The following is a 23,227-nucleotide window of genomic DNA, read 5'->3' as shown; positions in this document are numbered from 1 at the left end:
CGCCCGGCGAAGAGGGGGGGGGGGGGGGGGAGAGAGAGAGAGAAAAAGTCAATAAATTACTCTGAAATAAGGGAATTAGTTAGAAATCCTCCTTTATCTTTCTTATGTTTTTTCCTCTTTGGGGTGGGGGGGTGAAGAATGAATTTTCACCCATACCTGTAAGGTTTTGGCATCACTCGGAAAGCCAGAAATTATCAACTGCCTTATTATCTTTGAACATAGAAACCATCTCTCACATGTTAAGTAAAGATCATCATGATGTAATTCAGCAGCACCCCCCCCAAAGGTTTGAGCAAGAGCTGAGAAACCATGGAGTATTGTCTGCACATCAGTCTGCCAAAGATGCCAACTATAATCGAAGAACTGCGTGCATATCTGTTAAAAAGATCATGAAATACCAAGTGAGGCGCCTCAGCAAGTCCAATCCATCATATCAAAGTTTATGACCAGAGCAGACTCAAAGAGACAATTATGTGATGACTGAAAATTATTTGGGAAACCGTGGACATAATAGTTTACTTTGATACTCAAAACTGCTGTCATCTAATAACCAATATGTAAAATAAGAGATGTCAGCTAAGCAGTCTGCAAAATAAAACAGCAAGTGACTGGACATATGAAGCAGGGATATCAGCCATTAAGAGTTACACTCCCATGCAATTTCTTGTGCCTGTGCCAAAGAATAAGAACTGATAAAACGCAAAAGTATGCTTTACACAGACAAAGAGTAGGCATTCTAACACCTAGGTAAAATTATATGATGACCTCATGATAACAAAAGCAACAACACTAGCTGATGATTAGATGCAATGTACAAGCATCTACAAGTATATAAGCATGTGCATACTTGTCTTCAAACTAAATTTAGATTATATTATATTTATACACAATGTAGAAAGGTTCTACAAAATAGATACCAGCAAGCATTCCATGTAATATTTGGATTCTTACAGACAACTCAGTTATTGAACCCTAATTTTGACAAAACAAGACTCCAACAACAACAAATACGCCTCAGTCCAACCAAGTTGGGGTCAACAATATGAATCCTCACTTCTTCATTTAAGCACATATCATCATCAAACTAAATAAAACAAAAGTGAAAAATTAAGTTAAAATATATGCATATAAATTATTATAATAATAATAATAATAGAAGTTCTCTACCAAGTCTAAAACCTTTCAACTAGTAGCGCTAGGGGTGTCAAAAATGAGCTCAACTATAGGCAACCCGCCCAACCCGTTTTAAGACTCTTTATTTGCATTGACATAGTGTATGTACCTATATTGAAGGTATGGATTACTATCTATTTTATATCTTTTACGAATTAGGATTTATCTGTCAATTTTTAACTTTTTTTTTTAATTTTCTTGAGTTGAAATTCAAATTGTGGCAAAGTTAAATACCAATATGTTAAAATTATTGAAATAGGGCGGGTCATGACCCAGCCCAACTTTTAGCCCATTTGAGCCAAAAGTAAACTTGGGCGGGTCATGACCCAACCCAATTTCTATTTCAACCCATTTTAATATCTCTAATTTCAACCCAACCCGCCCATTTGACACCCCTAAGTAGCGCTATCACCTGTATGGATCTTTTTCTTCCATTGTGTCCTATCTTTAGCTAAGTCTAGGACACGTATCTCTTAGTGTTCTCTTCACAAGTGAGGACTAAATATCTTTATTATTCTATTACTTCATGTTGCGTTGAGGAGATATTAATGCACTACCAAACCTTCAAACTTTTCATAAGTTCACTTGGTGCTCAAAGATATTAAAAGTATGCAGGAAGAAGACAACCAACAGCACCTCAGCAAAGGTCCTTTGGTCTGATGTAAGCCTCTTTGTAGACAACTCCTTCAAGGTTCTGTAAAGAATCATGAATATTCTATGTGAAGTAAGAATATCTGCCGATTGAAGCTGTTGTGCTAAAAAGGAAAAAAGCTCTGGCCTGTAGGAGAATTCAAAATCAATGATTAGTGTATAGATGAAGTCGGACAATACCAAAAAGGTATTTAGACAATAAATTTCTTTATAAATATCGGAACACAACCAACTAAACATAGAGAAGCAAACCCATTAAGGACCGGGGGAGATCTTAGGGATTAGGGCAGTCAAGAGTACTCTAGTATAACCACCTAGAGCAACTGGATAATCTTCTTGACCACCAAAACTGAATCAGGATAGCACTTGTGGATAAAGCATAACATACAGCTCAAGGTGGAGCACTATAGTTCTAAAATGCATAGATTGCTATTTAATATACTTTCACGGGAAATTTTAAACCAACTGATTTGATTCAAATGCAATTGACTACGTTGTTTCTGCTTGACTTGGCTAGTTAATATTTGATAGCTGATAATAAGCTATAACAAAAAACACTACAATTGTAAATAAAATCAAACAATCGAACATTAAGATTTGGTGGTGATACTACTTAACCCCAAAAAAAAGATATGGTTGTGAAACTGGCAGTAAAAAGAAAAAAGAGAAATAAGGACCTCTACAGAACCAAACTTGTCAAGAGTAAAAATGAATAGATCCTTTACATTAGTAAGTGTCTATAAGGATCATATAAATGGGTATTAACTTCAGGGCCCAATCTAGGTCCGTAATTCCTTCATTTGCTCTTTTTCTTGTTGAAGAGCAATTACCAATTCATTAGCATTTTATCGAGGACTAAGAAGCATTAGAACCCTAAGTAAAGCTCTTCCTAAACAGACAATCTATTTACGTTGGATAACTTTTGAAGAAGGAAAAAAACAAGTGTTGTCGTAACCATATAGAGTAATACTGTTAAGGATAATTCTTCACCTTGACACGCTCTTCAATTCTGATCCAGACAAATGCATCAAAACAAGAATTTTGGTATAGGATGGATTAAATTATAAGTTTCTTTTGTTGAACAGAATAGACCGTTGACCTTTGTTTTACATGTTGCTTCACATAAATGTAAAAGCTGGTAGAAACTTGGTTCTATCAAGAACCAATTCAAAAACAAAACATCAGTGGTTTAGTTTTTCCTTTTAAATCAACAACATTCAACCTGGTAATCAAGAAAATCGTTGAGAGACTGAAACCATTAACTTCTCTGGGGCCTATTGGATGAGACTCCAGCCACTCTTCAGCTCTATCAACTAGAGCTATATTCATATTTGGATTTGCATTTACACCTTAAATTATCCCAATGAAATCGGAAGCATGATATTTCTCGCTGATATACATGGTGCAGAATCACCATCCTGTGAAACTTGAGATAGCTTTGACAGTATAAGCAAGTGAATTTCAATTCTGGTCGACGGCTCAGGGTATGGGCCAAGTGAGACGTCAACCTGGTAAATCACCTAACTTTGTAGAGTTGAAAGTTGCCAAATCGGTTGAAAGAATTAAAGGCATGCGGGAAAATGAGCTTTGTCAGATGAATTATATGTGAAATGACCAGTTAAAAAGCTGATCTCATATTAAGAGTGGGTAAGCAAAAAAATCCTTTCACCAGAATAATTTAAATCTTCAGAATGAGCAAGGAGACTTCAAGGCCGCATCTATCCCAGACAAAAGGGCCTTGTAACTGTCGGTTAGGGATTAACTCTTAGACATCTAAAATGTTCACCCCAACATCTAGTGATTTCATATTTCTTTTTATAATCTCTTTTTGTCCTAAAAAGAATCTAAGAAGTCAAGATAATAATCATAAAAGACAAAAGAATAAAATAGTTCTTCTTCAATAATCTATTGTAATTTGAATAGTTATGGAGAACACCATACCATTCTTTAGGGTAATCGATCCGAGCAATCTTTGAGATGATCACAGACAATGTAAGGGCAATCTGCACCAGGCAATCACGCACCCAGTTGAGAAATCAGGAAAGCACTTACAAATATGTCCACCAATGACAATATTATTCAGATCTCTAAGTAGTGAGAGCAGTTGAAGCAACAAATGTCGATAACGGGGATGACAATTTTCAGAGAAAAAAAGAGAGCTCTAGCTATCTGTATGCTCATTACAAAACCAAACATAAATCTGCATCACCTGGTAATTCTCTTCCCTCAAGTGTGACAACAGCTTTTGTCTTAAATGTAATTTCTCCTCATTGCTAATTCCCCTGTCAAGATGTTCCAGAGATAAGCAAATAGTCATTTACAGCAGTAATACAAATATATAAACATGCAGGAAGGAGAAATCACAACACATGGAACATAAAAAGGCAAATCAGAGCTAGAGTCGTGGGAAGAACAAGCAATCTGAAAATTCAATCCACATTCATATGTTGCATCAAGCCACCAAAATTGAATAATAACCTATCTTACTGCAGGCGATTGCTGAAAATTTCCATCATCATCTTGACAGTGACATCCTCTTTTCCCACACATTGACCTCCTTTGCATTTGTAACTATACTTCCATAATTTTATTTTATCATAGAATTTCATTTGTCTGCATTATGAAAGATAAGTTGCGGGACTCTTCACTTCTGATGATGCACCTTTGTCGGATTCTTCAAAAATTCACTACTTTTGGAGAATCCAACACACAACTGTTGACATTTTTGAAGAGCTCGAGCCACATAGATGGAAAGACACATAATTTGATATCCCAAATAACACTGTCTATTTTTTCATTTTTTGACAAGTTTCAAACTAATATTACCTTGTAAGTCGTACATGGGTCATTTCTTTTGATAAATTTCTTGGAAATAAATTATATAAGTTAAAGTGCATTCAGAATGATTCCTTCACTGAACAATATAACCTGACCATTTTCTTTGATTGATGACTTTACTTTAGACAATGAAGAAGGAAAATATGCTAATAACTTATACTCATCAATCTCAAATTTACAGTCTGTTATTCTCCTTTCAGATGTCCCAAAATTGTGGTCCATTTCCTTGAACAAATAACCATTCAGTCAAAGATAATTTAGGACATCATTTAGAATAGGGAATTTCTGCAGTAAATAGGACAAAGATTTACAAAGGACATGACCAGTTCGGGTTAATAGTGTAATAAATTCCTAGAGTTCATTCCATCTGGATCCTTTAGCTTTCCAGAATTTGAGAACTAGTCATGTCCAGAAAACAATTTCAAAAGATTTTTCTGTAAAATATGGGGAGTACTCTAACTTAACTTATACACATATAGAATATACATACATAAGAAGATTTTCAAGGATGGAAACATTTTGGAATAAAAGGAGTACAACAATTCTTAGGATTCCTACAATTTGTTCCATCTCGATCCTTTAATTTCCAGAATTTGAAAACAAATCATATCCATTAGCAATTTCGAAGGAATCCCATAATGGGGAGTACACTAACTTATCTTGCACATACATACATACATACAGATACACATATAACAAACATGCATACATATATATGTGTGTTTGGGGAATAAATTACTCTTTTTCTGTTCTCCACTAAACTATGGATTTCCAGATACAACTGGGATGACACTATCTTGGTCATAGTTTTACAGAACAATGCAACAATTGAAGATTAGGAGGAGGAAAAAAGAACTTGTATTCAATAAACCCACAAAATGCACAACTGAGTAACAAACTAAATCAACGTGAATAACTCACGTGGAATCACGCCTGCTCCTCCAATACCGATTTATGCTATTTTTGAAGTAGACCGATGCCATTAATCGAACATCCACTTGAGACGCCAAGTCCTTAGCAGTAATCACTTCCTACAATGTTAAAAACATCACCATTCCACAACTTATCATCCAATGTACTTCAAAAACCCTAAAATAAAAAAAATCAAATGTAAAAAAGAGGGAAAGAATTACCATAAGACAAGAACAAAAACCCGGCCGGTTTTCTGATTGAGCTAGGGCTGCTTCAGCTGGTTTACGCACGCTTTGTTCGCCGCTGAGTGAATTAGTCAGCAACGAATACATTGCCGGCAGGTCGGAGGCTGATAAAGCCATGGCTGAACCAATCGGATGAGTTCAAGCACTGAGTTGATACCGAGTCGATTCTTTGAGTCAAACAGCAGCGGAGTAGAGGAGGGAGAAAATGGAAGATTTTGCGGAGGATTTTGGATGGAAATGGCGATTGCTTAACGATCTGATAGGAATGGAAATGCAGGAGAAGTTGTCTGTATATAAAAAAAATGGAGAAGAAAATGGAAAGAGGTTTGGAGTTTTGTTAACCTCTTCACTATTTGGCATGGTCAGAGGCTCACAGCTGAACTTCTATATCTGTTTCTTTTCTTTTTTTGATTTTTTGTTGGAAGGAAGTGCTCCATAGTGATGGAGTTTAAATATGAATAAAAGAATTACAAATTGTAAAATTAATTTTAGGTTAATGTTATAAAATGAGAGGAAAAAATATAAAAATAGTAAATAAGAATGAAACGTCAAGTCAGGATAAAGCAAACGCTGTGATTTTTCTTCATTATGATCTAGATGAAAGACATAAGGTTGAATACTTTATCGTGAAAGATCCACTTAATTATGGATAGATGTAAAAGGAAGGTATAAGTGATATGACCATTTTAAAGCAACGAAATTGTCAAAGACCTCAAGTGGATCATACATTCAATATTGGTGTTGTTAAGGATCATACATCCGCTCTTCTTTTCTTTTCCCGTGAAAGGTAAAGATGTTGTTTATTGCGACACTTTACATTAATATATGGGTGTTGTTTTGATGCAGAATGAACAATTCATTGTGTATGCCTTTAACAAAGTTGAAAGTGCATGAAAAGAATTATTCTACGCATAACCTTGAGCTGACAATTATAATGTTTTATCTAAAAATTTAAAGGCACTATTTTTATGGTGTTTGCAGTAAAGTATTCACTAATCACTGCAACCTACAATATGTGTTTACTTAGAGGGATCTTAATTTGAGATAACAGAGGTGAATGGAGTTACTAAAAGAATATAATGTGACTATCTTATATCATTCAAATAAGATCAATTTGATGATTGATGTAAGTTTAAAAGCATGGATACCCTAGCTTGTTTAGAAGTTACAAAGTATCTATTAGCTAGAGAGGTTTATACTCTAGCTAATAGTCTTACGAAGCTTGAGTTGCCAGGATCCTATGGGGTATTGGCTCGTGTGCAAGTTAGATTTTTATTTGTGGATTAGATTAAGGATAGATAATTTGAGGATATTCAAGTTAAGCAAGATTTATGAAAAGGTCTTGCAAGAAAGGGCCAAGGAGGCAATGATTGATGGTGAAAGTGTCCTAAGGGGCGTGTGTGTTCCACGTGTTAATGAACTAATCAAAATCATTCTAATTGGGACTCACAGTTCTAAATATTTTATACATTTTAGATATATCACGATTTGAGATAACATTATTGATAGGATAAACAAAGCGAAATATTATTAAGTTCATTGCAGTATTTGAATTGCCAGCAAATAAAGTAGGAGCACCAGAGACTTAAAGAAATGCTTCAAAAGATGCTCATTCTTGAACGGAAGTAGGAGAGGATATTGTTGGATTCTATGCAATTTTGATTATTGGCATAGTAATATGAACATGTAAGTGAAGCTAGTTCAATAATACATTGTCACAAGGAGCTAAATTCGTAGCAAGATTATAAAATAAATAAAGACAAGTATGCAGAAATCAAGAAACAGATAATGTTATATTTTTATAAACTCAAAAAAAATGTATTGAATTGAAGAATTGAAGTTTAACTACAACACAAAAGAATCAAGGAGTTTGATTTGAAGAAAGAGTCTAAAGCGACAAGAGGTTTGAATTGAAGGAGTCTCACTTGAAGTAGAACTCAAAGTACTTAGAGAGTTTGAGTTAAGATGGAGTTTGAAGTGAAGAACAACTCTTGCTTAAATAAAGTGAAGTTGTTCATAATACGTGTGCACTTACAAAGCAAAACCAATTGAAAAATTGACTTCACAAGTGCTACTAGCAAACTGAAGGAACACATTGAGAGACCAGGTCCTATTACAGAGTTTATGTATTAAGAGTTTTTCATTGAGTTGTAATGTTGATGCAATCTCAGTTCAATGAGTTATAAACTGAATTATGAGTGTTCTCTTTAAGTTGAGATAACTCGAAGACTTGAGAACAGGTACCTTGGAAGGTTTGTGTTAAAATTTAAGAATTAGAGTTAGTTCCGAGGATTGTAAGAGTTTTAATCTAAATTCATAACTTGAATTTAGGAATTAGAGTTAGCTCTTAGGATTGTAAGAGTTGTAATTTGAATTTATAACTTGAAGTACGTTCGATAATCTAGTTGATTGTGACATTTATGAATTATAATTATAATTCCTTAAGTTACATAGGTTTGTAATATTTTGTTGAACGACTCATTGTGATTTAGTGCAGTTGGGAGTAAATAATGTAGAGGTACAAGTCGTGTTTTTTACACCTTTGTGACCCCTGGATTTTCACGTAAAAATAGTGTGTTCTTTACTAATTGCTCTTTACTTCTTTGTTGAAATGTGTTAGGCAATTTACTTCTCTTAGGTGAATAGTTAAGATAATTAACTAAAATCTAAGTCGTGTAAAATAATATATACATATGAATTTCATGGTTCGTCTTGCTAAGACCTAAAGAAAGTGGACAAGAATACCTATGGAGTATTATTTTTTGTCTCCTTCATTGACAGTGCATCAAACTTGTTCAGGATACCCACCATTTATGTTCCTTGAGTCTTTTTTCTTAGGTTCCACTTCTGTTCTTATCTACATTTTTCATACAATTTACCTCTCCCGACTCCTTTTATGTTCTTTGATTATTTAGTATGTTATTTCTCATTTTGTTGCCCTTTTTCTACTTGTTCTCCCTCATTTTCTTCATCTGTTATATTTTTCACAAGTTGATTTTTTTCTTTTTTCTTTTTGAAGTTTTTTGTTATGGTATTCCTCTTCATTCTTTGGATATAATTTTGGATTGATCACATAGCATTGTTGTTTATCATGATTTTGTAATTTGTAATTTTTGCAACACTTTGACATGTAATCATAATTGATATACATTTTCAACAATCTATTCAAATTTTCTCTTCCTTCATACGTTAATTCTTTTAGAAAATTCACTCTATTAAACTTCAACCTTAACACTAGCACATATAGATCTCATTTTATTGTGTGTCTTTATGTTTATTTGCCAAGTCGTTTCGTTCCTAGATACCAAAAAAAAGTGATGGAAGTGAGGAAAAAGAGATTCATGCAATCACAATAGCGATCTCCTCCACTAAATTAAATAATATAATTCATTTTAAGGTGCGCGTTGAATAAGCCCAATCAATCAATCAATCAATATATATATATAAAGTTGGATGTTAGGCATGCTGATGTGGCGCTCTCTAAAACGAAAAACCTATTTATCTATTTTTTCTTTGTTTTTGAATTTTTATACTCTGTATATAATTACTATCAAATAATTATTTTCTCCATCTAATTAAACACCTGGATAATGGTAACAATCATTACATTAATTCTCCTTTCCCAATTAATAGTCCTTGCCTTCTTCATTGTCACAGCCAATTATGACACGTCAATTGGCCTTCTCCCAAACCCAATCGTTTACCTGCTTAATTAGATAACCTCCTGCCTTTCCATCTTCCACTAACAATAATTATTGTATTTAATAGTAATATTAAATTATCCGTTTTTTTTTACTAAGAGTAGTATTTAATTGTTTGTATACATTTTGGAAATCAGAAATCAGAAATCTGCAATGTCTCTATTCAGAATTGAAATTCATAAAAATATTCTATAGATGGCTAAGAAAATTAAAAATTTCATTGTGCGATCCGATTTTCAATTGTCTTTTTTGGATCTCTGAAAATGAAGAATATTTCATCTAAATAAGTTGTGAGCAGAGTGGATCAAACAACAATTTTTTCAGAGTATTTCATCGTTTTTGATCTCTGAAAATTAAGATCATAATGAATTAATAGAAGAAGGGTCAAGAGGTGACGTGAAAAGTGGTTGATAGTTTGCTACAACTATCTCGCATAAAAGCTCTTCTTATTTTAAATTATTTATTCTTCCTCTAAAATAAATTCTTTTTTGTTTAGTTTTTGTTCCAATTGAAGTAATTTCATGACAATTTTTTAAGTAGATAATTGAAGTAGATTAGTATACATAGAATTTAATCATTGATATATTACATGCCTAAATATTTAGTCTTTATTCTCATGTTCGAAGCTAACAAATAAAAAATTATAGTTGTAGGTCTTATGCTTAATAGCATATTAGTTTTATCTTTGTTTATTTATATTATATAAGATTTTGTTTCTTGGTACAATTATTATGGGTATTTGAAATTTGGGTTAAATAATTTGTCAATCCGGGTTGAGGCGTAGGATTGCGCCATGTGTACAAAATGAGTGTTCCGTTAGTGGGAGGGGCAAATGTGCACTAGTTATTGGACGGCAAGGACTCTAATTAATAGACGAAAAGTATGACGAAGGGTATCTGCATACCATTTTCCAAAGTTCGGGGGTATATTTATCCTTTTTCCCTAGTTATTTTTTCTTTTAAACACATCTTCTTGATTAAAATATTATTAAAGAACCATGCTCTTGTTCTCTATCTTTTAAAATCACTTTAACAAATAAAAATGTATGAAATGTTTTTTTCTTCTTAATTTTATTTTATCAATTAAAATAGAATAATTTCATGTACCCTTTTCACATATAATATATGTCATATATAAAATATCATAATATATCCATCATTAATTTATATTTATATTACGATAAAAATAATTATAAAAAAATAAGAAAAATTTTCATTTTTATTTAATTGAAGTAAGATAAACATCTGCTAATTTTAAAAAAAATATTATTAGAAAAAAGAATCTGTTAAAAATAAAATAAATAATATATTCATTTGGAAAATGAGCATTTTTTTACCCATTAAATAACAATAACGGCATTTTTAGACCAAAGTATTGACAATAAAAGCATTTTTGGACCAAACTACAAACGGATGCATTTTTGTTCCTAAGGACATTTTTGACCTTTCTCCTAAAATCTATTCCAATTAAATACTTCACTGCTCTGGCAAGGAGCTTCTTGGCTCGGTGAACCGGAGCAACTAACGCCACAACATTCTTTATAGGTTGGTGCTTTCTTTTTTTCTACTTGATATTGTGCATAATGTAAGAATGAGTAAATTCATTAATTTGGGGATGCATATTTTATAGAGTTTGACCGCACAAATGTATGATTTAATGGTCAATAAAGTGGTTGAGAATTTTGAGATTTCAGATTCAAAATTCGGAGAAAACATAAGAAAACACTAGGTGATTCTTCCATTTGTCCTAGCCTTGATAGACAGAATTACATGGTAGTTGTTATTGGTGATAGATGGCAGGTATCTGTGACATTGATCATCGAGATGTGCGAAAGCTGACCTTGACACTACGATCATTAATATATATATATATATATATATATATTTTGTGTCTTGTATAGATATTGTATCTTATATAAAGTGCAAACAAAGACATGATGTGACACCTTTTTGTGACATAGAAAATAATTTATCTTAAATCTCTTTTTTTTTTGAGATTTTTCCTTATTTTTTTTCATTATACAATTTGATGAATACTTAAAATTAGTTCTATCACATCAATTACATTTAATTATATCTCAGCTACAAAAACTCTCCAATTACTTGCATTTTCTATTTGAATAACATGTCCTTTTCTTTTTTATTTTTCAATACATAGTGTCCTAATTAATTGGCCTTAAAAAAAGCCTCACAAAATAAATGTTGAACTAAAGTGCACGTATAGTCTTCGTTGACATATGTGTTTTTTTCTTCTTTCTTTTTTCCTCAATAAATCAAAGAGCCTTTTTTATTATACTGTCCATTAGATACAAAAATTTATGAAGTTGGCGTGGTGAAGAAATCTATATACATTTCATTTTTTATCTTTAACTTTGTAATTAATGAATTTATTAGCTATGATTTGTTTTTTTTTTCATTTTTCAGATTTAATATGTTTCATGTACGTGCAATTAGTTTTAACATGTCATTTGTATGTGTAAATTAGTTTTAATGTGTTAAATTTGTGCTTGATACTACACTTTTTTATCTGTGCAAAATTGGAGAATTTGAAACTTATAGTCCCTTCTTATTAGGCAATTGTTGTAAATTATTCGTTTGGTATAATAATAAGGTAGAATATCTAGGATCAGAGGTTGAAACTAAATTTATAATTTATTTAGTTGAGGTATAAATTTAGGTTTGACTATAATTTCAAAATAACTTTGTCCACAAATCAAACGATTCTTTAGGGAATATGATGAGAGCGGGATATAAAAATTCAATTCCTTCTTTAAATGACCTTTCACAATACAAATTACCTCACGCGTGAACGAATATCTATGAATTTATGAACGTATATCTTTCAAAGTACCGAATGATTTAAAAAAAGAACTACAAACGCAAACTATGATTGTGACACTAAATCTACATCTTTTTTTCCGATGACATAACTTCGATTTGATTGTTATATCAATTTTTGGCTTTCATTTTTTTATTATATAGATTTCTATGAACATATTAGATTTTTATGATTTTATTTTAAAACGACAAGTAATTCTTTTCTTCGATTTCTAACCTTCCTCCATTGCTACTTTTAATTTTAAGATTGCCTTTTCTTGGACTAAAATTCTATAATTCTTTTGAGACTAAATGTGTTTCTTTTATGAATAATACAAATTACAGATAAATATATTAAATTAATAATAGTTATTATATTTTAATAATTAAATTATTTGTGAACAAAATATACGTAGCAAGGACAGCCTATGAGACTAATGTTACATATTCATTTTTCCTATGATATGAAGGTATTCTTTTTCGTGTGAAAGGATTTTTTTCTTGATAACTATGTGGACCTTCTATTCTTTTTTTTTATATGCATCTTTTTCTTATACGTTTGATCAGTTGATTTTTATATTTATCATAGATGTATCTTAAATTTTATATTATCAACTAATTAAAAAAATTGCGCGTATTGCGGACAATTTCACTAGTTAAAATATATAATACAAAAACAGGCTTTGAAAAAAGATTGACGTAATCTTTCAATATTGTAACATGAATCAAAACATACACATTGCTTAGTAATCATTTGTTGCATACTTGGATCACATATTTTAGGAGTCAGTCTACGTAACAATTATAGATCTGGCTAGCCATTTATGTAATTTTAGATCTAACAATTTGGGTTTGAGTATGAATTTGTAATTATTTTAAATTTTATGGTCCATTTATGTAATTTTCCCTTTAAAATTATTATACTTAAATTTTGTTTTCTTAACATGAGCTCAAACGTATAAAGTGTAGTGTTGGACCATGTTTAACACAAATATATCTGTCTAATTTTATTTATAAGTGTATCTCAAAAAATTGTTTATACTCCTTTTTAAAATTTAAATTTAATTAGAGGCATGAATAACACCTTTCAACAAAGATGCTTATCATTTTCTTAAATTTTTTTATCATCTCTACGTAAAAAGAAATTGATTGAAAATTTTAATAATTATATTTTAATATTTTTATTTCACTAAATACTTGATATCTAATAAAATGAATTTTTTTTATCCAAGCTTAAATAATATCGTATTCTATATAGAATAAGAGGCTATAAGCACATAAGTTCATGCATAACGTGTGTATTTGAGCTATGAGCTTGTAACCAAGAGTGTGAGTCCCACTTTAGCACTCTCATCATTTTGATTTATTTATCTTACTTTTTAATACGTTATAGATTAGAAAATTAAGTTAAAAGTTCTATAAATTACAATGATTAATAATTTAAAAATATTCGATTATATATTTAAAAATTATGTAAAAAAGTACTATAAAACACAATAATTAAAATTTAAAATATTTAAAATTCATATAAAAATTTAGTTGGCTCTCCAATTTCATATGTGCAACATAAATTGAAATAAAAAGGTTATATATATTATTTGAAATGACATAAAAAATAATTAACAACTTCAAATATCTTTAAAACCATATAATTTTTTAGGGGAAAATTCACATATAGCCACTCAAAAATAGCTTAATTACGCTTCATAGTTATAGTTTGTTGATTACGATTTGTAGCTACATGTTATATGGAGGAGAGTGGCGAGCGAGATTGGGAGAGGGAAGAGAGAGGCGAGCGAGAGAGGGCAGAGAGTGGGAGATAAGTGAATTGTATAAGTATATCGGTTAGATAATTGTATATATGTAACTACTATGTATATGTATCAATTATTGTATTTATATATCTTCATACAAATTGGAGGAGAGTGGCAGGAACAGAATGAGATCAGAGAAATGACAGGTATGGTGTTGATGAAAATTGTCAAATTGTGGTGTGGTTTGATTTGGTTGTTACCCAAAAAAATAAATAATCAACTAAGGCATTTAAAAAATTTAAAGGCACAAAATAGCGGACAAATAAACCTCATAAAATGAAGAGTAGATGATCGTTAGCAATATATTAACCCAACTAAGAATTGGGGTCGATCCCACATGAAATGGACAATTAATGTGCATTTAAGCTACTACTTATTAATTTTCACATATAGCCACTCAAAAATAGCTTAATTACGCTTCATAGTTATAGTTTGTTGATTACGATTTGTAGCTACATGTTATATGGAGGAGAGTGGCGAGCGAGATTGGGAGAGGGAAGAGAGAGGCGAGCGAGAGAGGGCAGAGAGTGGGAGATAAGTGAATTGTATAAGTATATCGGTTAGATAATTGTATATATGTAACTACTATGTATATGTATCAATTATTGTATTTATATATCTTCATACAAATTGGAGGAGAGTGGCGAGCAGATTGGGAGAGGGAGGAGAGAGGCGAGCGAGAGAGGGCAGAGAGTACTGGGAGAGAAGTGAATTGTATATGTATATCAGTTACATAATTGTATATATGTAAATACTATGTATATGTATCAATTATTGTATTTGTATATTTGCATATAATTTGAATTTATATCAATTGAATCGAGTTAAAACATTTCAATTTGTATTTCGTATACAATTGAATTAAGTTAAAACATTTGAATTTGTATATCCAATCTCTCTCTCTCTCGCTTTATACAAACACAAAATATACATGTATTTGTATAATTTGTGTGTTGCATAAATCGAGAGAGAGAGAAGCAAAAGAGAACTGGGTAGGGAAAGATTGTATTTGTATAATTATAAGTGTATAGGGAGGAGAAATATGTATTTGTATTTCTATATCACGTCTCTCTCGCTTCATACAAATACAAATTATACATTTGTGTTTGTATAAAGCGAGAAAGAGAGAAAGACAAAAAGAGAACTGGGCGGGTGAAAATTTGTATTTGTATAATTATAAGTGTATAGGGAGGAGAAATATGTATTTGTATTTCTATATCACGTCTCTCTCGCTTCATACAAATACAAATTATACATTTGTGTTTGTATAAAGTGAGAGAGAGATTGACAAAAGAGTAGTGAGAGAGAGACTAGGCAGGGAGAGGAGAGAGGCGAGGGAGAGATGACTGAAAAGGGAGGAGAGTGGCGAGCGAAATTCCAGAGAGAGGGGAGAGAGGCGAGAGAGAGGAAGAAGAAGAGAGGAGAGAGGCGAGAGGCGAGAAAGAATGTAATTATAGCTAGAAATAAGTTCCAAATTATAATTAATACAAATTGTAGCTATGTTAGGTAATTAACTAGTATATATTTGCTTAATGGCATAATTTCCCCTTATTTTAATTAACTCTCCAAATTGTTTCTGTCACATGGAAAATTTGGGAAGCAAACTAAAATCAAAATAAATAAATAAATAAATATTTATTACAACATAATGGAGAAATCTAAAATCTGATTGGCCAAAAATCGTGTAGCGCTGTCACAAATGCCACGTCATCAAAAACAGCCGAATGATCTGGAACATTCCCCAACCCCCGCAAAATCTATTAAGACCAACTTCTTCTTCTTCGTTTTCTTCATCATGTATGTCTCTCAAATTCACTACTACGATTTCTGAAGAACAATCGACCCGACAAGTTGTATTTGGATCCGAATAATCGACCCGACTATGAAGACCCGACAAATTTCGATAGCCATTGTTCTATGTGCATCACTCTTTGTTCTCAACGTACAATCTAAAACCGTTGATCCTTATAAGGTATGTATGATTTTCTATTTATTGTTTTTTCCCGTTTGAATTTATGTATGATATATGTATTTTTCATATTGGCATGAATTAGGCCCGAATATAGTGGAATTTGAAATGGATATAGAGGATTTTAACTACATTGATTGAGCATCTTGAGGGCTAATTGATTTAAATTTTCACTGTTAGATTTTGAACTGATTTTGGTGATTGGGTTTTCATGGGTAGCCCGGTGCATTAAAGCTTCGGGCTTTGTACATGGGTCTATTATACACAGCCTTGTCCTGTATTTATGGAAGAGGCTGTTTCCACGACTTTTGAACCCATGACAGCAACTTTACTAGCTATGCCAAGGGTACCCCTTTGGTGATTGAGTTTTCGTGATGTTTTTGATTTTTTTGTTTTTATTTGTCCGTTGGTTTTGTTTGGGGTTTATTGGAATTGCTCAATTTAACCAGTTTTTGTATATTAGGATAATGTTGTAATTGAGAAATTCTGTTTTGAAACTAGGAAATAGAGTAAATGAAGGATTGTCCCTTAGAAAGAAGGGAAGCAGACGATATCCTCAAAAAAAAAAAGAAGAAGGGAAGCAGACGTATTATTGATTTGACAATGGAATAATATCTGTTTTTATGTAATTTTCATATTTAAATGATATGTAAAAGTTTAATGAGAATGTAAAAGGAGAAACTCCCAGTATGCTGATATGCATATGATGGATTCTGAAAAAATAAAATAGTCATGATGCATTGGGTTTCATTGTTAACCCAGATTTTTCGTCTGCTACTGCTGATATATACACACATCTTTGTGGCACAAAGTGTAGCAGATATATACACACATCTTTGTGGCACAAAGACAATCAATGTAAAGAGGAACCGCAAAAATACCGTTTGAAGTTAGGTGTGGCAAGTACTGAAATCTCAAATTGATCACTTTGTTTATATTCTTCAAAATGGAGACTAAATGAAAAAGTTCTGATCCTCGCGTGTTTATTAGTTTTAAGAAAATAAACCTGAAATATTTGGTATTGTTAAGCCTAAAGATTTAACTATGTGACGGTTCATAATGCTAGAATAGCTATATATCCTGAGTGTCCATGCAGAGTGATTACCTCATCTTCCATGGTTAACAATGATTTTGAATTATTCCAGGTGCTTGGAGTTGATAAAAGCGCAAGTCAGCGTGAGATCCAGAAAGCTTTTCACAAGTATGTTCGCTCATCTTTTTTCCATTATCATTTTTTCTTTAAATCTCAATGTTTGTGCTTTTGTTGTTTCATGCTTACCATCCAGTAGTCAAGTTTCTCTTGGCCAAAATTTGGCATAACTATATCAACTGTTATCCTACCTACATGTTTTACTGGAGGTTCTGCCATGATTGATGTCTCTTTGTTGGTAGGAATTACCTTAACTTGAGGATTTGTAGTGGTGATGAGTATTTTCCAAGTACTTCTATTTGTGCTTCAAACTTTCACGTGTCTTAGAGTACTTGTAGTTTGGCCTTCAATTCTATTCATGTTTTACATGCTTCTGGGATGAACCCCTACAAGTGACACACCAAGAGAGTGCAGAGTATATGTTAATTTCTGGGCTCTTAGTGATGATAGTAAAGCAGGACTCTTCATAACTTTAAAATTACAGTTTTCCTAAGGATCCAGAATCTTAGGCCTGCAATAACTGGATGTTTTCATCAATAAGCTAAGAACTATGATTGAAATATCAGAGACAAAAAGTATGGACAAGTGCTAGGCTTTTAAGTGCAAGCACAATTAGAATGAATGGAAAAACAAAAAATGTGGATACTTTATATAAGTAAACAATATAAAGACATATATAAATTTGATAAAGATATTATTTCTATAGCTAAACAAAGTATGTAGAGTGAAAAATCATGTTATTTCTAATTTATCAACCATTTCAATTTTTTGTTTAGATGTAAAGAAGTAGTTTTAAGTTCTCATTAACTAGTTTTAATGGTAAATCTTCAATTTATTATTCATTATCAGTTTATCACTCAATAATTCATCCAAAACTTTCTGCTAATGATTAATGAATCACTTTGCCAACTACATTTATTTGTTAATGCTTCCCTCTTAAAAGCTGAGACTATACAAATAAGGCTCATCCATAGTTCCTTGGTGCCGGAGGAGAAATGCCAAACTGAACTTTACGTAGCTTTGGGGCTTAAGCCTACCTCAAACAGGCCCTTAACAACGTTGGTTGAACTTGAACATAGCTTGTTTTGCCCGTGAACAAATGACCTTAGTATTGATCAATCTGATCCAATTGGTCTTAACTACTTATTCTTGTCATTGTCTTGGAATGGGACAGGATAAGTAGTTGGAAGTAAGACTATAAATTTGAAGGTAAAGGAACATATTGACAATTTTTTCCATGGCCTCTTTACTCTCAGCATGAAGTAGGTTACTGGTATTTTCCTTAAATTCGGATCCTGCAATATGAGAGTTGCAAATATGCTCATGGTCGATTAGATTCTATGGGTTTCAAGGTGAAACTTTGTCTGAAGCTGTTTTTTTAAAAAAATTTGCTTGTATTTAATTTTGCTGATTTTTTTCAATTGTTGAACTTCTCTGCATTAGTTTTCCTGCAATTAATGTTCTGTCCTTTTAATCTTCTCCTTTATCCTTCTTCCTTTTCAGGCTCTCACTCCAATACCATCCAGACAAGAACAAAAGTAAGGGTGCACAGGAGAAATTTGCTGAGATTAATAACGGTATAACAGCTTCTGATTTCTAACTTCCTTTTCAGCACTCTGCCAATTATCAAAAAGAGGAAAGAAAGAAATTGTAGTTGAGGAAATTAAAAGAACCGCTTTTGCTATTTTCTTTAAAATTCTTGCTAAAGTTATCACTAGAATCTGAGATCCAAAGATGGTGTTGTTTTTCTTATCTTTCTTCAAGGTGCTAGGTAGGTTTGATTTTATCTAAGATCCAAAGATGGGTGGTGATTAAAGGTTAAAACCCATACAATCTGAGTTATCTTGATGTGTGCAACTAGTTACAGCATGCATTTTCTTTCTCTGGGTGTTTGCTTGCTTGATGATCAATATTATTAACTATCTGTATTATTTGTCTATCAAATTTCAGCTTATGAAATTCTGTCCGATGAAGATAAGAGGAAAAACTATGACCTATATGGAGATGAGAAGGGAGCTCCTGGATTTGATGCTGGAGGCGCTGGAGATCATGGTGGATATACATACTTTACAAGTGGTGGACCAGGACAAAGTGGGTTTAACTTCGGGCCAGGTGGTATGGGTGGTGGACAAGGAGGTGCAAAATCATTTTCATTTTCCTTTGGCGGTCCTGGCAGCCAAAGCTCTTCTGGCTTTGGTTTAGATGATATATTCTCCAACATGTTTGGGGGTGGTATGGGAAGTGGGAGTCAGTTTGGGGGTGGTATGGGAGGTGGGAGTAAATTTGGGGGTTTTAGTGGCTTTGGTGGTTCAGGCAGGTCTCAGTCTAGAACCAAGAACTCTGGCAAGAGCATCCCTTCTGTAAACTCGCAGATGTATAAGAAAGAAATATCTGATAAAGGAATGACTTGGCTATTACTCTCTCATACATCTACATCAAGAGATATCCAATATTATGAATCTGTCATCAGAGAAGTTGCAAGCTCACTGGATGGGGCAATGAAGGTATGCATCCTTTTACTTACATCATAATACTTCTAGACTCTAGTCATTACTGTATTTCCACTGATGTGCTCTTACTGTGATAGGTGGGGAGAATAAACTGTGAAACTGATGCATCTTTTTGCAAGGGTCTTGGCATATATCCTCGCAATGTGCCAAGATTGTTTGTGTATTCATTAAAATCAAGTGGGGATGGTGCGTTGATGGAGTACAGTGATGATTTAGATGTGAAGAGGGTGAAAAGTTTTTGCCATGATCATCTTCCTAGATTCTCAAAGCGTGTAGATTTGGACCACTTTGATTTTGTTTCCCAGACTGTAGGAGGTTTACCCAAAGTGATGCTTCTCTCAACAAAGAAAGATACTCCAGTTATTTGGCGTGCTCTTAGTGGCTTGTATCGAAATCGTTTTGTCTTCTATGATGCACAGGTTAGAATATATGACTAAACTTGTCCGTATGATTAGTTAAATACTGTACCAACTTGAATTTGGATTTGAACATGACTGCATTTGTTCTTTGCAAGTTTTTTACTAAAGCCTGTGTCGTGTTTAATAGGTTCGTGATTCTTCTGATCCTGCTGTCCGAAGGTTGGGTGTTGATGCTCTTCCTGCCATTGTTAGCTGGCTATCTAATGGGGAGAAACAGATTTTGAGAACAGGAATCTCTGTAAAAGATCTAAAGTCGGCAATTCAAGATCTAAGTAGTTTACTGGACAATTTTGAAAAGAAAAATAAGAAGGCAGCTTCAGCTCAGAGTAAAAGTGAGCAGAGCGAAGCAGAGGCTAAGCAAGTACCAGTACTGACAGGCTCTAATTTCAATGACATTTGTGGGGAGAAAACTCCTGTTTGTGTGATTGGTGTTTTCAGGTCATCTAAAGCAAGGGATAAGCTAGAAAAAGTTCTATTATCGGTAAGTCTGTCAACTGTATAGACTTTGTTCAGTGATTTATGATTTACTCTCCTCTGGTATGAAATACAACCGATTTAACTGATTTGTGACTCAAATTTTGCCAACTTTAGGTCTCTCAAAAGTCATTATCAAGACGACAGAGTACAGCCTATGGCTCAAGAGATTCAGTTTCCTATGCACTTTTGGATGCAGCGAGGCAGCAGTCTTTCTTGAATGCATTTGACAAATCAGGATATAAATCATCAGACAAGGTCCTTCTTGCATACAAGCCGCGGAAGGGTAAGTTTGCAGTTTTTGAGGGAGACGTCACTTCTGAAGATGCAGAGAGTTTCATTAGCTCCGTTCTCAGTGGGGACGTACAATTTTCCAACACCAGACAGAAACCTGTAGCAAAGTAAAAAGTTAGGAGCCAACTTCAGTGGAAACGAAAAATACTGAGATCTGAAAAACATGTACAGCCAGCCCTTTGTCATGAGCTGGAAGAAGTGGATTTAGCAGCAAAGTTTATTAACCGTTGCCAGAGAAGGGTTCGTTTTCTTTTGGTTAACGAAATGCACATAACAGCAGCATACAACTGAACTGAACTGAACTTACAGTATAGCATGTACGTTGTGCCAAGGTTTCTATAGTCTGGTTTCTCAAGTCTATTGCAATTTTTCATGTATAATATAATCTTATAATCAGACTAGTTAGGCTTGTTACTTTGTCGATGGATAAACTATCAATCAATATTTTGATAGTTGTGTTAATTAGGACTTGTGAGTAGTAAAACATGTTAAGACAAGTTTTCTTGATTTAAGATCAAGATTTCTATGAGAGAAAAAAGGACATTTCATGGTTTAGTTTTAGTTTGATTTTAAATTTTATAAATAATCAACAAAAACTGAACCCAACCACCTATATAATACATATTTAAGAACTATGATTTTGCATACACATTTGTATGGAAAGATGTTTGCCCTTACAGTAATTGAATGTTTTGCTTTTACTATGTAGTTTGATTTGTAATTTTTATTTTGATACTGTCAAGAGTTCATTTCATTTATTTTTTTGAGTCTGTTAATTAATCATTATTATTTAATTAAAACATTATCGAGACATCTTGATATATTACAACTAAAGCTTTAATTTTTTTCACAAAAATAAAATCATTATATACTATGATGGTAGGCAGTAAACACGAATTTTTAGTTATTATTTAACATTTTAATTGAGTATAACCTAATATGATGAATGTATACTCATTATGTGGATTCTGTTGTGTAGACTGAATTTATACTAAGGTGAATATTTAAAACTAAAACAACTATTTTAGAATGTCGAAATTTGAGTAGAAGTTCAAATTTTTTTAATCAAAGAGTTCGAAAATCGAGTACGCACGTGAAAAATATGATTAAAAAATAGGGAAGAACTATCTAAATACACAATCTATTTGACTATATTCTCTAAAAAAATTTACCATTATTGAAAACATTACAAAAATTCCTACTTTACGCAATATATCGGTTGGATACATCACTTTATGTTATGTATCGATCGTACGTGATATATCGGGACGTTACTGTATGCGATGTATCAATTGGATACGTCACTTTACGCGATGTATAGGTCAGATACATCACTTTGCGCGATGTATAGGTCAAATACATCACTTTAAGTGATGTATCATTCGGATACATCACTTAGTGCAATGTATCGGGACGTACTCAATGAATCGGGACGTTGAGTGATGTATGTGAAACCAAGACGCGATGTATCAGGACGTTGAGGGATGTATCCAAAATCAAGATGCGATGTATTAGGACGTTATGAGATGTATCTGGATTTCATCAAATTTAAGAATTTTTTAAAATTTGAAAAAGAATAAAAATAGAATATAATCAACTCCTAACACTATAAAATTTGTGTAAAATCTACCTAAAATATTCAAGATCATAAATTGGTCTATATGATTGTGACACTAACTTGCAGCACTTGGAAGTTCTCCAAGAATTGGCAAAAGACAATTCATCTGCCTAAAACTGACTTGGAAATTCACCAAATAATTTGTTGGAGGAGCAATTAATGGGCCTAACCAAGAATGTGAGGTTCAATTAATATTGTGAAAATTTCAGAAATAGCTAATATTTGGTTACTTAGTAATATTTTGGCTCCATTATAATTTATAGTTATATTATTATTTGTTTCAAATATATTTAATGTATTTTTTCAGTTTCATTACTTTCTAAATCTCTAACTACTATTGCACAAGTATAGCTAATGAAACAATTAATATGCACATATAACATAAATGGGCATTGCATTTTGGTAATCTATTTTTAAACAAGTTTGTGGGACCATAAATAATGAATTCACTCGTCAAGTAATGAATTACCTAAGAAAAATAATGGTTATTACTTTGCGACTCACAAAATAAAACTTCTCTTTATTTTAGAGGGAACATAAAACCAACACTTGCCCACAATTTCCGTTTCATTGGAAAACATGAAAAAAATGAAAGTGTATTCGGTATAACCAAAATATATATATTTTTCAATTTTTTCTTTGA

General features: G+C 32.5%; 2 protein-coding genes across 3 annotated transcripts in view; one reads left to right on the top strand and one right to left on the bottom strand.

Annotated features, from left to right (window-relative positions):
- LOC102579595 (importin-11) overlaps positions 1–6,230 on the bottom strand; it is a 20,215-nt gene extending 13,985 nt beyond the window's left edge. The window contains exons 1-6 of the mRNA XM_006362313.2: positions 5,796–6,230; positions 5,584–5,693; positions 4,034–4,106; positions 3,766–3,827; positions 1,810–1,951; positions 157–375 (exon numbers count right to left, since the gene is read on the bottom strand). Coding sequence (XP_006362375.1) covers positions 157–375; positions 1,810–1,951; positions 3,766–3,827; positions 4,034–4,106; positions 5,584–5,693; positions 5,796–5,936 — 747 coding nt within the window. The 5' untranslated portion in view covers positions 5,937–6,230. The remainder of the gene's footprint in view (positions 1–156; positions 376–1,809; positions 1,952–3,765; positions 3,828–4,033; positions 4,107–5,583; positions 5,694–5,795) is intronic.
- Positions 6,231–15,906: 9,676 nt separating this feature from the next.
- Positions 15,907–21,521, top strand: LOC102579268 (dnaJ protein ERDJ3A). Of its 2 annotated transcripts, XM_015302952.1 has the most exons (8): positions 15,907–15,993; positions 16,027–16,122; positions 17,265–17,320; positions 18,773–18,846; positions 19,220–19,773; positions 19,857–20,198; positions 20,326–20,679; positions 20,790–21,521. In XM_015302952.1, the coding sequence occupies exons 2-8, from the start codon at positions 16,033–16,035 to the stop codon at positions 21,075–21,077; spliced, it is 1,758 nt and encodes a 585-aa protein (XP_015158438.1). In that variant the 5' UTR covers positions 15,907–15,993; positions 16,027–16,032; the 3' UTR covers positions 21,078–21,521. The 2 variants fall into 2 exon arrangements, with proteins under 2 accessions (XP_015158438.1, XP_006362374.1); XM_006362312.2 differs by having other exon boundaries at positions 15,920–16,122.
- Positions 21,522–23,227: the final 1,706 nt, after the last annotated feature.

The sequence above is a fragment of the Solanum tuberosum genome, unplaced genomic scaffold, assembly GCF_000226075.1.
Source record: "Solanum tuberosum cultivar DM 1-3 516 R44 unplaced genomic scaffold, SolTub_3.0 scf00398, whole genome shotgun sequence".
Taxonomy (NCBI): domain Eukaryota; kingdom Viridiplantae; phylum Streptophyta; class Magnoliopsida; order Solanales; family Solanaceae; genus Solanum; species Solanum tuberosum.
The sequence above is the reverse complement of the archived record's forward strand: the minus strand, read 5'-3'. Positions and strand labels throughout refer to the sequence as shown.

Coding starts and splice junctions, on each gene's coding strand:
- LOC102579268 (XM_015302952.1), top strand. CDS start 16,033: ATGAAGACCCGACAAATTTCGATAGCCATTGTTCTATGTGCATCACTC. Junction 20,199..20,325: donor TTGTCTTCTATGATGCACAG/GTTAGAATATAT, acceptor CGTGTTTAATAG/GTTCGTGATTCTTCTGATCC. Junction 20,680..20,789: donor TAGAAAAAGTTCTATTATCG/GTAAGTCTGTCA, acceptor TGCCAACTTTAG/GTCTCTCAAAAGTCATTATC.